The following is a 15,109-nucleotide window of genomic DNA, read 5'->3' on the forward strand; positions in this document are numbered from 1 at the left end:
AGGAAAAACCAGAAACCTCCCCGCCCCCCCACAAACGGGCAGCTCTACGAAACACCTGGCCACCACTTGGAGCTGCCGAGCTCATCCAAGACCAGGAAGGTCTGCGAGGCGGCCAGGGAAGCGTCAAGTGCATGTACTGTGGTGCCCTAAATGGGACCCTGGGAAAGACAAAGGACTTCAGGTTAAAAACTAAGAAAATGTGGTTTCCTTAGTTTCCCTTAGTGACAGTTTCTCCGAATTTCCTTGCTTTTGGTAACCTTGACAGTTTTTCGGAGTTGTGGTCAGGCACTGCATAAAACGTCCCTCAACTGGGACTCATGTGATATTCTTCCCATAATTAGGTTGGGATTATGGGTATCTGGGAAGAAGACCAGGAGCAGAAGGTCTCACTTGTCACCCCTCAAGGGTATACACCATCAGCCTGATCTACCACTGCTGACACTGACCCTGACCGCCTTGCTGGGGAGGTATCTATCTGGTTCTCCACTGTAAAGTGCTTCTTTTCTCCCCGTCTCCATACGGTGTTCTCTGGAAGGAAGTCGCTATGCACAGTGCACACTTAACGAAGGGGGTTAAATCCCACCGCCTTGAGGGCAGAGTATTTACATCAATTATTTTGTATTTTTGCCCAAATTTGTCTATTTCCCCCATTTACTTATTTGATCATATGAACTCAGATATTTATTTTATACTTTGGCCTATAATCCAATCCAATACTTTGCTTTATTGCAAAATAAATTTTATTTTCCAGCACTGACCACCAGGCTCTTTCAGTCGGTTCCTGTGTCCCTTTGACATGTATCATATTTATTTTAGAAAGACATCTTGGGGCACCCGGGTGGCTCAGTGGGTTAAATCTCTGCCTTCGGCTCAGGTCATGATCCCAGGGTCCTCGGATCAAACCCCGCATCGGGCTCTCTGCTCGGCAGGGAGTCTGCTTCCTCCTCTCTCTCTGCCTGCCTCTCTGCCTACTTGTGATCTCTGTCTGTCAAATAAATAAATAAAATCTTTAAAAATAAAATAAAATAAACAGACATCTTTGTCTTATCGAACTGGCCTGGGACCTCCCCGGAAGCCGTGAGCTCTGTGTGTCCCCTAGATCACACCCTACCGGGCACACCACAGACATGCAGTAAACATGGCGAAAGCCGGAAGCAACGGGGGAAGGAAGGATGTTCTCATTCCCCGGTGGGCAGCAGGTGCTTGTGCTGTGCTGCCTGGAGCCTGAGAACCCTGATTTTCCTTTGGAAATGGTCCACCCTCATTCTCAGCCTCATGGTGGAGACAAATGATGAAGCCAGTCAACAAAGTACCCGCCTTTGCCCCTGGATCTGGGATGGGGAGTTACACGTAACCTCCCTTAGATCAGCATGGCACCCTCTCATCCCACACCAACATGGGGCTGGCGCTGCTGGCGCGCAGATCATGAGCGGAGCTGACAGAGTGGAGAGAGGGGCTCCTTCTGAGGCCCAAGCCATAGTGTCCTTGAGTTCTAGGACTCCCCAAATTCCCTTCTTGCTTACTCTGGTTTGGGCTGAGTTTTCTGTTCCTTGTAACTAAGGCAGTCCTTACTGCTCCTGCTCTGCTGTCCTGGATTTTGAGCATGGATTGTCCACAGAGGTAAGATAACTGAACACTGACCTGCACAGCCACCAGGTCACTGCACAGAGGCCTTCAAGGCAGGGGCGGGGGGTACTCCAGTGAGGACGAGAGAGCAGACAATCCTCTGACTTCTGCGCCCGGCAGTTATCCGACAGCTGTTTACTACCATCATCCCAGACCAAAGAAGGGCACTATGGAAGTTCAAAGAGCTCACAAACACATCACCCCCTCCCCCAACAGCTGTATTATTAAATGCCTCCCCGATATCGTCAGGCCCACCGAACTCGTGGAGTCATGAAATATCCACCAACAGAGACCACCCTGTTGTGACCAGGAGCCCTCGGTTCCACTCTGTGGTACAACTGCTTCAAGAGGTTAATGAGGGTAAAGGGTCTGAACCAAGAAGATCCCAGGCTGGGCCAATGGTCAAGCTGAGACACGAAATCACAGAGCGAGTTCCTGCCAACATCAGTCATGCTCCCTCCGACGTTAATGGACGGAGTCCTATCCTAGTAAGCTGGACAGCATGTACAGCTTAACACACACCCGGCTGACCACGGAACTGGATGGCCACATTACCCGCAAAGGAAACAGAGGAACATACCATCACTCTCAGAGAAGGCGGCAGAGGAAGAGCTCTGCCCTCCGAGCTTTGCTTTTCCTCCTCAACAACACACTCAGCCCAGCACAAGTCCACGGGACCAAAGCACAATGTGTGAAAGATGGACAGATTATCCACTACCTGGCAGGTAAAAACTTTAGAGATGGGCTCTGGAGCTTGCCAGATTTCTGAGTAACGAGTCCAGTGTCAGAGTGAGTGAGTTCCTCTGCCTCAGACCCTCAACTGGAGTGACTCTTCCTTCCTCGTGGACATCAGAGCCCAGTCAACTGAAGACAGTACGGTCCAGAAGCAGCAGGGACCCGGAGTCAGGAGTCCTGGGGTTATGATGGCAGTGCTGACCCCACGTAAACTGAGTAACAGAGGCCCTTCATCACTCCGGGCCCCATTTCCTTAACTGTAAAAAGGGATTTAAAAAACCCAAAACACAAAACTCCACTCTCTCTACCTAACTGCACTGTGAGAAAATCGAACCTAACCGACCTAACCGATCTGAGAAATGAGGCAAACACGGCATACGTTAGATGGTGCCAAGACTCTGATGACAACATTCTCTAGGGATGCTCCGTGGTTCTCATGACTGCTTGGGGCAAGGAGGAGATGGCCTGGCTGCTAGCGCCACCTCAGGCTGCTCGGCCCCAGGTATGGTGTGTGAGCTGCCCCGCTAGGACCCTGAACCCACCTGGCCACAGCGATGACAACCACATACCCGACCCTGGTGTTGTAGGACAGTCTCACTGTTGTGTCATTTGGGGTTTCCTTTCAAACAAGGCTATTCACTGTGACTAGGTGTTGGTGGTACCTGTGCAGAGCCGGTCAAGTACACAGATTCACCAGTCAGAAGATGGCCACCCTCACACACTCCCAAGACCCCTGCCTCGGCTGATCTCCACCCAACCCTCGGGGCTCTCCCCGGCCACATGCTGAGCACCTACCCACTCTGGCCGCTCATTGGGCTCCCCTGGTTGGTGGTCAAGGGCCACAGGCGGGGGCGAGTAGTCCTTCACGGGAGTGGTGAACTCCACCGGCCCCGTCCCTGGCAGGGGCAGTTTCAGCAGTGGGCAGCTGCGACGAACAAGAAGGAGAGAAGGGTTAGGCCATGGCGGGAGCACAGGCTGCGCCAGGACAAGTGACGCAGGAGCCACCGCAGGTACAGTGCACGTGTGCAAAATACTGCAACCATAAAACTTCAGGGCTAGAAACACACTCACAGAAGCCACTTTCGGAGATCAGAATTTTTTCAAGCTCATTTTTAGTCACAGAAAGCTTACAAGGAAGTCTAATTCATAAAACAGGTTGAACATTTTTAGAGACGTAAGAAAGATGCTAAAAAAAATTGTCAAATTAGATGTAAGCAAGACAACAACAAGAAACTGGGGAGGGGGGGGATCTATAAAAATCCCAAAGAGCCGGAGGCATACTGCTGGGCAATTGCTGCAATTTAAAGAGACCATGAAAATTGTGTAGAACACACTGAGGGCATGGTTCATAATCAGACCCACCATTCACAAGGGAAAACCCTGGCCTTGTATCAAAAAGCTGGCAAACCGATGTGCATTTTCTTTCACATCTTTTTAAGAATACTTCTGTTTTAGGGACGCCTGGGTGGCTCAGTTGGTTGGACGACTGCCTTCGGCTCAGGTCAGGATCCCGGAGTCCCAGGATCGAGTCCCGCATCGGGCTCCCAGCTGCATGGGGAGTCTGCTTCTCCCTCTGACCTTCTCCTTGCTCATGCTCTCTCTCACTGTCTCTCTCTCAAATAAATAAATAAAATCTTTAAAAAAAAAAAAAAAAGAATACTTCTGTTTTTAATTGAGAATTAACTTTTATAGAATACAATGCACTAAACTACGTAGTTCAATAAGTTTTGAAATATACATACACCTGTATAATCACTACCTAGATCAAGCTATCGGACATTTCCAGAACCTCAGAAGGCACCTTGCACCCTCGCCAAGTGAAGAGCATCCCCCAAACTACTATCGGGGGTGCCTGGGTGGCTCAGTGAACGTCTCTTGGTCTCATCAGGTCTTGATCTCAGGGTCGTGAGTTCAAGCCCTGCACTGGGTTCCGCAGTGGGTGTGGAGCCTACTCAAAAAAATAAATAAATAAATTAGAACTTCTACCACCATAAATTAGTTTTGCCTTTTTAATGGCTTACAAATGAAATCACCCGTGCCACGTGTGTACTCCTCTCATGACTGGATGCTTTCACTTAAACTTTATCTGCTAGATTCACCCACACCAGTGCACACGGCAGATCACCCCTTCCCACAGATATGTGCCGTTCCCCTGAATTACACCTCAGTGCATTTTCCCATTCCATTGTCAAGGAACCTTTGGCTGGTTTCCAGTTTCAGTCATTAAGAATAAAGCTATTATGGTCATCTTTATATATGGCTTTTGGTGGCCAAAAGCACTCCTTTCTGTTGGGTGTGTTCCTAGAAGACAACTTCTGGGTGTTAGAGTGCACTTGTTCTACTTTGTAGATAACACTAATTTTCCAAAGTAGTTGCACAAATGCTATGTGCCCACCAGTGGTGTGACGGGAATTTTAGCTGCTCCAGAGCCCTGCCACCTCTAGATGCTGTCAGGCCAATTAACTGCAACCATGGCCAGGAGAAGGCCTGGGTCTCTGTGGTTTCAATGTGCAACAATGTTGAAAAGTCTTTTGCATGCTTTTTGGCCATTTGGACACATTCTCTTTTCTTCAACTCTTTCGATTATCTTTTTCTCATTGATTCATAGCTCTTATATATTCTGGCTATGAGTACGGAGCTCTCTTCACAGCTCCCCATCTCCCCCCTTGTAGAACTTTCACAGCACCCCACCACACTTGGTGTATTGTGCTATTTTCATTCCCATCTCAAGGTATTTCCTAATTCGCCTTCTGATTACTTGACTCGCTGGTTGTTTTAGTATGTGCCGTTTAACTTCCACTTATCTGTGGATCTTCCAGCTTTCCTTCTAATATTTTTAGATTCAGTCCACAGTGGAAAAGACACTCTATATGATTTCAGTCTTCTTTCATTTATTAAGACTTGCTTAAGGTGGCCTAACATATGGTCTATCAGGGAGAAAGTTCCATGAGCACTTGAGAAGGTCAGTCCCGCCGCTGCTGGGTGTTCTCCGCACGGCTGTGAGGTCTGGCTAGCAGACACTCTTGCTCAAGTTCCCCATTTCCTTATCATCTTGTCTGGGTTTTGTATCCAGTACTGCAAGTAAGTGCAGGATTCAAATAACTGTAACTGTAGATTTCTCAATTTTGCATTTCAATTCTGTCCACTTTTGATTCATGCGCTTTGGGGGCTCTTGTTGGAAAGGGAGTGTGTGTCTGTAACTGTCCTGCACTCTTGCTTATTAAGGTATTTATCCACATCCTTCTTTGTCTCATAACCTTTTAAATAGAATCCGATAATCATACAGCCACTCTAGGTCTCTTTCTGTTACTATTCGGCATGGAATATATTTTTCCATCCTCTTATTTTCAGACTCTCTGTGTTATTACATCTGATGTGTAGTCTGTATCTGAAGTGTCCTGTAGACAGCATACAGACAGATTCTTTTTAAATCTAATCTGCCAATGTCTCTTTTAATAGAAGAGTTCAACCCACTCACATTTTATATGATTACTAATAAGGAAGGATTTATTTGTGCTACTTGTTTTTGCATGTCTTATTATGACTTTTGCTCCTCAATTCCTTCAATAGTTGTTTTTTTGTGTTTGCTTGTTTGGTTTTTGGTATCTGGCTGATTTTTGGTAGTGTGCCACTTTGATTCCCTTCTTTCCTTTTCTGCATTTTTCAAGTTATCATTTGGGTACTATGGGGAATACAATTATTATTAACAATTTACAACAACCTAGATTAAATACTGCTGTTACAAAGGGGTTCTACAGATGTGAGCAAGCAGGAGAAGGGGTCAGCGACCTTGAAAATAAGACAACTGAAACCATCCAGCCTGAAGAGCTTAGTTTCAATAGTACCTAAACACTGTTTCTACAGCTGTCTTTCTCCTTTTATAGTATTATCGCCACAGACTCCAATCTGTATATTGTAGGCCTATCACCATAGACTTAACAATAATTGTTCAATGCACTTGCCTTTTAAAGCCCTAAAGACAAAGAAAGATGTTAAAAACCAAGCCAAAAGTTACAATCTGGTTACCTTTACTAGTGCTATTTTTTTTTAAAGACTTTTTTGAATTTATTTATATGACACAGAGAGAGAGATCACAAGTAGGCAGAGAGGCAGGCAGAGAGAGAGGAGGAAGTAGGCTCCCTGTTGAGCAGAGAGCCTGATGCAGGGCTTGATCCCAGGACCCTAGGATTATGACCTGAGCCGAAGGCAGAGGCTTAACCCACTGAACCACTCAGGCGCCCCTACTAGTGTTATTTTTAATTTAAAATTACTGTCTAGTATCCCATCTATTCAGCCTGACAGGCTTTCTTTACTTAGTGTTTCTTGTACAGCAAGCCCAGTGGTAGCTAATCCCCTCAGTTTTTGTTTATCTGGATATATCTCAATTTCTCCATTACCAAACAATCGTATAGTATAATATATGATTCTTTCCTGAGTTTTTTTCATTCAAAAACTTTAAATGTTATCCCATTGCCTTCTGGCCTCCATGGTCTCGGGAGGAGAAATCAGCTGTCAGTCGTACGAACACTCCCCTGAAAACGAACAGTTGTTCCTCTCTTGCTGCTTTCAAAAGCCAAGGTTCAACTGTTTGGAGGTAGGTGTCAAGGGCTGTCTCCAAACTCCAAACAGAGCTAAGGTTCTGCTCTGGAAAGCTCTGCACTGCACACGGGCTGAGCCCTGGACTCTGCCTGTGGAGGGGAGTCTGGGGGCCCAGAGCTAAGATGGATGGAGCGTGAGCTTCACTCCAGGATGAAAGCAGGCAGTACTCAGTACTCTCCACGTCTACGTTCACGTCCCACACCACAGCTGCTTGAAACACACCGACTGGACTAGATGCAGCCTTTTTTTCAAACTGTAAATTACTAAAAACATCTGTGAATTCCAGGAGTCTAAACACTATAGCAGGAAGAGAAAGAAGGGAAGGACACTCCAGAGCCTCCAACTTTCTTAGGACAAAGTCTCTTGGGAGAAAGGTCCACAGGCCTTGAAATTCTTCAAGAGGCTCCCAGTGATTCTCCTGTGCCCTGGAGCCATACAACTGCTCTCTTGCTTCTGAGGCTCCATCCCTGCTGGAACGCGCTTGCCCATTCTTCTAGATAACTCATCTCTGAGCCCTCAGTTGTGGTACCACTTGCCCCAGGAAGTCTTTCCCCTTCCCCCAATATCTGGGTTCCCTTCGGCAGCTCCTCCTGTGAGCTACCAAAGTGCCCCATACTCACCCCAACATGGTTCTTATCACTGACAGTGGACCATTTTCTGTCCCTGTACTAGTGGTAGTTTCTCTCACTGAGCACCTACGTGCCAGATATGGATCCCAGTGCCTCCCACCGATGTGCTCATGTAAGCCTCACCACAACCCAATGAGACACGCAGAAGCTACATCACCACTAGAAAGCAACAAAACCAGTATGTCAACACTGACTGTGTGGCACCAGAGTCTGTGTTCTTAAGGTCACACTCAAATACCTTGTACTGCATTTTTTTTCCTAAAAAAATTTAATCAACCATATATCCCTTTTAACGTAAGCAAAGAAAAATGCCAACTTCTACAAAACTGCAAAATGCAAGGGAATCATCACCATCCATGGCTGCCAAATTCTAGCCAAAAGGAAAGCTTTGAAGGAAAGTGTCAGGCAATTTTCAGAAGTAAAAACACTCACTTTTCCAAGGTTAGAAAACAGACTAGAGACATTTAAAGAAACTGTCTGGGGGCGCCTGGGTGGCTCAGTGGGTTAAGCCGCTGCCTTCAGCTCGGGTCATGGTCTCGGAGTCCTGGGATCGAGTCCCGCATCGGGCTCTCTGCTCAGCAGGGAGCCTGCTTCCCTCTCTCTCTCTCTCTGCCTGCCTCTCCATCTACTTGTGATTTCTCTCTGTCAGATAAATAAATAAAATCTTAAAAAAAAAAATAAATAAAAAATAAAAAATAAAATAAAGAAACTGTCTGGGGATTTCTACCATCACCCTCATGTTACTTCTGCAAAACTCGTTTCTGAGACCAGATTACATCTTGGCTTACCCTGATCTCACAGGGGCAAAGGAAATGAACCATGTCTCCAAAACCTCCCCTTCCTTTCCTGCCTCAGCTCCACCCATCCAGCTGCTCAGGCCAAGCACTTTGATCTTGACTCCTCTTTTTCTCATACTTCACATCTGGTCCTCAGACAATCCTGAAGGCTCCACCTTCAAAATATATCTAGACAAGGACACATCCAGGCCTTCCACTTGGACTAAGCAACCATTAGCTCTCACCTGGGGCAATGCACTAGCCTAGCTAGCCTCTGCTTCTACCCCTGAAATCACTTATCTCTTAGTCAGGTATGGACCTAAAGTCCCCAATCTCCCCAACCCGTAACTCTGTTACCACACCTGTGCGGCCTGTTCCCCATATGAGACCACCCGACACATCACCCACAGGCTACTGGTGCCCTTCCCTTATCCCCCCTGTTCTTATTTCTGAACTTGCTGGCGCAATTCCCAATTTCCAGCTGCTAGCATTTGCAGCTCTGTCCCCGACACTTCCACTGCTGTTGGAGGTCTCTCTGCCTAACTGGTGGGAACTGATGCTAGTGGGAGGCAGCCCTCAACCAGCGGATGTTGTTGTTGTACAGACTGGGGGTTCACAAACTACAGCCAATGGCCCATTTTTGTGTGGCCCATGACCTAAGAATGGTTTTTACACATTTAAGAGGTTCTTTTAAATAAACAAACAAACAAGGGGCACCTGGTGGCTCAGTCAGTCAAACATCTGCCCGGCTCAGGTCATGATCTTGGGGTCACTGAGCACCAAGTCATCCGGCTCCCTGCTCAGTGGGGAGTTGGCTTCTCCCTCTCCCTCTGCCCCTTCCCCCCTCATGCTCACTCTCTGTCTCAAATAAAGATCTTTAAAAAAATGAAACAACAAAGTGACCGAGGTGGTGTGTGGCTTTACTTTCTGGCCCTTTAGGGAAAGAGTCCGCTGACCCCTGGCAGAGACTGTCCAACCCCCCACACCCAGGTAGGAGCTCCGAGGCAGCCGTCCTACCCCGTTTCTGCACATCCCCCGGTGAGGTGACACAGCTGCCCGTGGGACTCACTCCCGGATGCTGCTCCTTGCTTCCCAGCTCACTGCTCACTGGCGTCCAAGCTCATGTCATCTCACACACAAGCTACATGGACTCAGTCCTTGCATCAGGGGAACCCAAACCAAAATGCCCTCCAGCCCCCCAAATGCCAGCCAAACTCTTGCCTATCCTTCAAGGCCACACTGCCTCCCCACTCCTCTGTCCCCAAGCAGATCAGTCCCTCTCCTCTATACTCTGCCGCAGCCTGCAACCATTAGCCCAGAGACCCCCTACTCATCTACACGATTAATACAGGAAACAGAGGGAGGGGACATGCCATTTTAATTCCTGCATCCCAAATACTAGCCACATGGAAGACATTCAGGAAATGTTCAGGATGAGGTATCTTCCAGACAGCCCACGCAAGGCTGAGGTCGTGAGTGCACATTTTGCTGCACAGAACTCCATGCTCATAAGGTCTGAGTGCTTGGTGTTTAATGCTCTGCTATAGCAGTATGGAAATTCTTAATACATTTAAACTTGTGTTCTGAAGTCCACCACAACAGAGTGTGTGCTGAGGGTATGGCATGTAGGTTCACCTGCGGTCCCTCCTCCCTGGGACACGTTCTTGACCACTAGCCCCTCTGCCCCACATCCCAGGACCCGGCCTTGCCCTCCCTTATCCACGTATCCTGTTTGTTGCCCCTCCAGCAGGGGCCTGAATGTAAGAACAAAGGGAGGGGGTCAGGGTCAGATGTGCACACACCCTGTTGTGTCCCGGGCAGGGTGAGGCGACGGCCATCCCACAGCCCAGACTGGCAGCACCACAGCCCATCTGGTGGGCCTTTGGGCAGGGACATTTCATCCACTTCCATGCAAGAGTATTTAGGACCCTGAATGGTCCCTTCCCCTGCTTCTTGACCCAAAGCAGCCCTGCAATGTCCTGTTGCTCTAGCCCCACAATTACGGGGATGCTACTGGCTTGTCTCATTCCCTCTCACTCCCAGTCATGTGGGACTGGGGTTCAGGAGATGCTGAAGACAGATGGAAACAGCAACCACAGAAATGACGCTCAGAGACATTGCCTGAGGCACCTGTCTGGAGACATCAAGGTGAGAAATGTTTCCTCTCTTCCCTTCTCAGGGGAGAACCCCAGTGCAGGCCGAGGGGTGGGGTAGTGAAAAGATTAGAAGCAGTATTTCCGGGCTCTCCGGCTCTCTTGTGTCTGAGGAACTTTCGGGTGGTGAAGGAGTCTTTGATCTCCCACAGGCATCCCAGAGCCTTTCCGGAGCTTGTCCATGAGGCCGGGAGTAACTCTTGCTGGGCGAGGCCTGGACTTTGGCATGCTGGACAGGCCAGTGTCCAGCAGCAGCTGCAGCAGCCAGTCCCTTGGGCTCTCAGGTGTTGGCTTCAGGGCACAGCTCAGTGGGGCTTTGGGACTTGTCCTCAGCTATCCAGCCTGGCTCTCCAGAACACAGTCCCAGACAGGCCTTCACCTACTTAGACGCCTTTCCTGTCCACAAAGAGAATAAAATGTGTCTAGAGTGGCCACACAGGCAGAGAAAAAAAGAGCCTTTAATACAAGGCCCTGTGTGCACACCCCACCAAGAGCATGGTGATCTGGGGGAACTCAAAACATGGGCAGAGCAGGAGAGAGGCTGCCACACAGAACCACCAGAGCTGAGACATGCAGCCTCAGCCCCAAGATACTGTGTTCTCCCAGAGAAAAAGGAAGAGGAAAGGAGCCAAGCCTGCTCTGGCATTCCCGCACAGACTGCACAATGACCACCCTTCATGGGGTTCAGAATGGCCTCAGCATGCTCTGACCTGCTCTCCAAGTTAAAGTCACCCTCTCTAGCCAGGAGCAGCAGGCTGCAGAATCAACAGAATCAAGGGACCCAATGACCCTCATGCTAACCTCTGACCTGCAGCCAGGAAGGCCGGTAGGTAGCCTGTACCCAAGCACTCTTTCTTCATCCCACGGTGCACCTACCACACCCCCGCCTGGAAGCCAGAGCACCCTCCGCCTTGCTGGGCTGCTGCTGGGCCACACCTTGGGTGGCCTAACCTCTAGGAAATGTGAAGACACCTCTTGCCACAGTGCCTACGTGCTGCAGGTTTCATCAGATTTTCCCAGAGGAAAGAGCATTCACTGCTCCTGGAGTGATCCGGTGCTGACGAACATGGTCTACAGCTCACGTGACCTTTAAGATCTGAACAAGGGTCTCAAGAGCAGGAGTCCTTTGAGTTCAAGCTGCACCAGTGCCCCATTCCAGGGACAATGAAAGATAAGCCACTAAACAGAATGCAGGTATCTAACAAAACTACTAGAAGCTGTCTATGACCCACACTTTGCTTTCTGCAGGCAACCTGAGACTGAACAGGAGGGGGGACCCTGCCCTGGACAAAGAAGCTTCACAGGTTAGAAGAGGACAGGGAGGCCTGTGCCCTAGGGCCACAGTATCTGGTCTCTTAGACAAAAAGGTCCAGAATCTGTGGATCTGTTGAAACACATTTTGTCATTTTAGGAGGCTAACAGACTTCATTTAGCTTTGCAAAATGTTTCCTAAGCCAATCAGATTTTAAGAAAAGCCGTTAAAAGGCTCCTTCGAGATGACATGACAAAGCTGCTGCTTTGGGAAAGTACACGGCACTGAGAATGGGACAGTATCTAAGGCTGGTTTTCCTCTTCAAATTAAAACCTCGTGACTGCAAAGACATGAGGAACCTGTAGCGCCGTGAGAAGGTGGGACCAGAGGAGGCAGCAGGTTTTCAGAGGGGCTCTCGGGGGACCACCCTTCCTGCCCAGCTGCTGAGTGAGCTGACTGACGGCCATAACCATGAACAGGAAAAGAGGGGAGAAGATGCCACTCATTCTTCCTACAGGGTTTGGCTCAAAGGTTTTCCCCCAGAGAAGCCTCCCTGACACCACCATCTCCCTTTGCACCAAGGCCAGGTCACATCTGCTGAGCATGCATCCAATGGCACTGAGGCTACCTGTCTTGGGTCCAGATCGCGCTTCTGAGGAGATGATATGTGCGTCACTAGGCTGACACAGTGCTTGGCATATGTTATAGCCATCTTTTTTTTTTTTAATATTTTATTTATTTCTTAGTGAGAGAGAGCAGGAGAGAGGAGAGGGTCAGAGGGAGAAGCAGACTCCCCGCAGAGCTGGAAGCCCGACATGGGACTGGATCCCGGTCCTCTGGGATCATGACCTGAGCCGAAGGCAGTTGCTCAACCAAATAAGCCACCCAGGGCCCCCTGTTATGGCCATCTTTACTGAAGTGTTATAAAACCCACTTGGAGCGCTCTCCTCAATTTCTGTTACACAGGGCTAATGTGTCAAAACCCCTCTCCGGTCTTGTCTAGGCAGGTTCTGCCTACAGATCCTGCTCCTGGCCCACGGCAGCTGAGGCCATGTCTCCTGGGCTTCCTGTTCAGGGAGCAAACTCCTTGCAACAAAAGCTATCAGCACTAGGCGGTGTTCTTCAAAAAGTTCCTATCACCTTGGTGAGGTGGAGGAAGTACAGGGCTTTCCACAAGGACATGCCAGCTATAATACCACTTATCAGCTCTCCACACCAGTGTCATCATCTTGAAAAAAACTAGGACATAACCACCCCCGCTAAGGATGTCAGGCATCAAATGGAACAGCACGTGGGAAAGGGAAAGTACCAAAGGACCTACGAGCCAGGAGTCAAGGAAGATCAGTCTTCCTTGCCTTCCCATCAGCCCGGTCCTACCCCTAGCCTCACCCACCCCTTTCCCAGGACTGACGTTCAGCCAGGAGCACCTGCGGGATATAAGGCAGGCTTGGCAGCATCTGGGCTGTGTTGGTTGTTAAATATCATATCAGCACATCTGCCTCTTCCCCAACCTTCCAGCCCATTCTAATTCACCCAGAGTCGAGAAGGGGTCCTCCAAACTTGAGACTGTAGCCATCTTCTAAGGTTTTCATACCAGAAAACCTCATGTCATAAAACCAAGAACTGTCTGTTCTGAAACACTTGTGTAAGAGCAAATTACTCATTCAGAGGTAAGGCCCGACTGCACCCAAGCAGCTGGTCCTCCGGGATCATGTATCCTACATTCCTGGTCCAGGACGCTGCCTGGTCTCACCTGGCGACACCCAATCCCCAAAGATGAACGGCAAACAGAAAACATCCTTCCCTCTTCCTGTAGCTAGAGTTATTTCTGAGGACAGGGAATCACAACTACCCCTCTTTGACTCAAACTGACCACACAGCATACAAGTTGTATGTACTCGTTCACCAAGTATTTCTTACCACCTTCCCCCATATGGAGGCCACTGAAGACCCAAGGATTTAGTGCACGGGAAGCCCAGTCCCACCACCCCCAACAGAAGGCCATACCGGGGATAATAACCATGAGTGTCCCCATGAGCTGCTCCAGAAATCAGAATAAAAGAGAAAACACTTTTAGCGGAGACGTGGCAGAGCCACAGACAGATTTTCAAGAAAGACAGTCCAGTGGTTCTCAGCATGTGGTCCCAAGCCTGGGAACTTGTCAGAGATACAAATTCCTAGACCCAGCCCAGACCTGATGAATGAGAAACTCTGGGTGACGCCCAGCAGTCTGTGTTGCGCATGCCTCCAGGTGATTCTGTTGCTAGCTCAGGATTGAGAACCACGCAGGCCAAGCCTAGAAAAGTATGATTTTGAAGGATAGAGATGACTTTTAAAAAGTATGATCTTGAGAGACTTTTAAAAAGATAATTAACTTAGACGGAAAAAAACCACACACACAAGATCTGGGTTCTACTAATATATGTCCTACAAGAGGTAGCTGTATCTTATCTTTTACAACACAATTTAACAAAAGTTAAGCATCAGTACAAAAACACTGAGCCAGAAAAGAGGGGAGTCAGGGTAACAGAGTACCTACCTCGGGGGCAGGCACGAGAATCCCTAGGCCCAGTATCCCTGCTTATTAACTGTGTAGACCAGGCAAGGCCCCAATCCCCCAACCTCCTTTGGTTAAATGGAAATATAACTGGACTGCTTTCCAAGGTTATTATGAGGATTGATGAGATTAATTATATGCCTGAAGCACCCGGAAGGAAATTCTCAATGAAAGATACTCATCTTCCTTAATCCTAATTAGAGAAGAACTTGGGATCATCAACAACTGACAGCGAGCTCAGTCCCGAACCACCCTCCTTCCAGCACAGCACTGAACGCATCCAACAAACGTCAGATGTACAAACAGTGTGGAAATCCTTCCAGAAGCAAGGATAACACACTGGGCTCTTTTCATGGCTGTCAGTGTTTTAGAGCCAAAAAAGGCTCTCAGATACCCTTTAACACCAAACCCATCCTTTTCATGTCATCATCAGCTGTAGCCTTCGGCTTCTGTGAGGCTCTGTAACAGAAAGACAGACGTGAATCGAAGGCGGCTACAGCAGGCACGACAGTCCTCGGGGAGCACAGCAGGCCCTGAGAATCAGTAAGAGGTCAGAAACAGGCTCCTTGTAAACATCAGAAAATGACTGGAGAGCAGAGAACCAAGTCTCTGTGTGAGCCTGCACGAGGGTGTCCAAGGACTGTTCAAATGGATTTTGTTTTAAAACATTCGAATGCTCCTGCTCTTGACCAGGTACCAAAATGAAAGTGTCGCTGTGGAGAAGGAATATTACAAGATCATGCCTTTCAATTATCTTCCAGTTTCTTAGAAGTAGAAATAGA

At 48.5% G+C, this 15,109-nt stretch overlaps 1 protein-coding gene across 1 annotated transcript in view; it reads right to left on the reverse strand.

The window, feature by feature from the left end:
- SCAP (SREBF chaperone) overlaps positions 1-15,109 on the reverse strand; it is a 71,665-nt gene that overhangs the window by 18,540 nt on the left and 38,016 nt on the right. Inside the window, exon 3 of the mRNA XM_059389600.1 lies at positions 3,157-3,286. Coding sequence (XP_059245583.1) covers positions 3,157-3,286 — 130 coding nt within the window. The remainder of the gene's footprint in view (positions 1-3,156; positions 3,287-15,109) is intronic.

The sequence above is a fragment of the Mustela nigripes genome, chromosome 2 (assembly GCF_022355385.1).
Source record: "Mustela nigripes isolate SB6536 chromosome 2, MUSNIG.SB6536, whole genome shotgun sequence".
NCBI lineage: Eukaryota > Metazoa > Chordata > Mammalia > Carnivora > Mustelidae > Mustela > Mustela nigripes.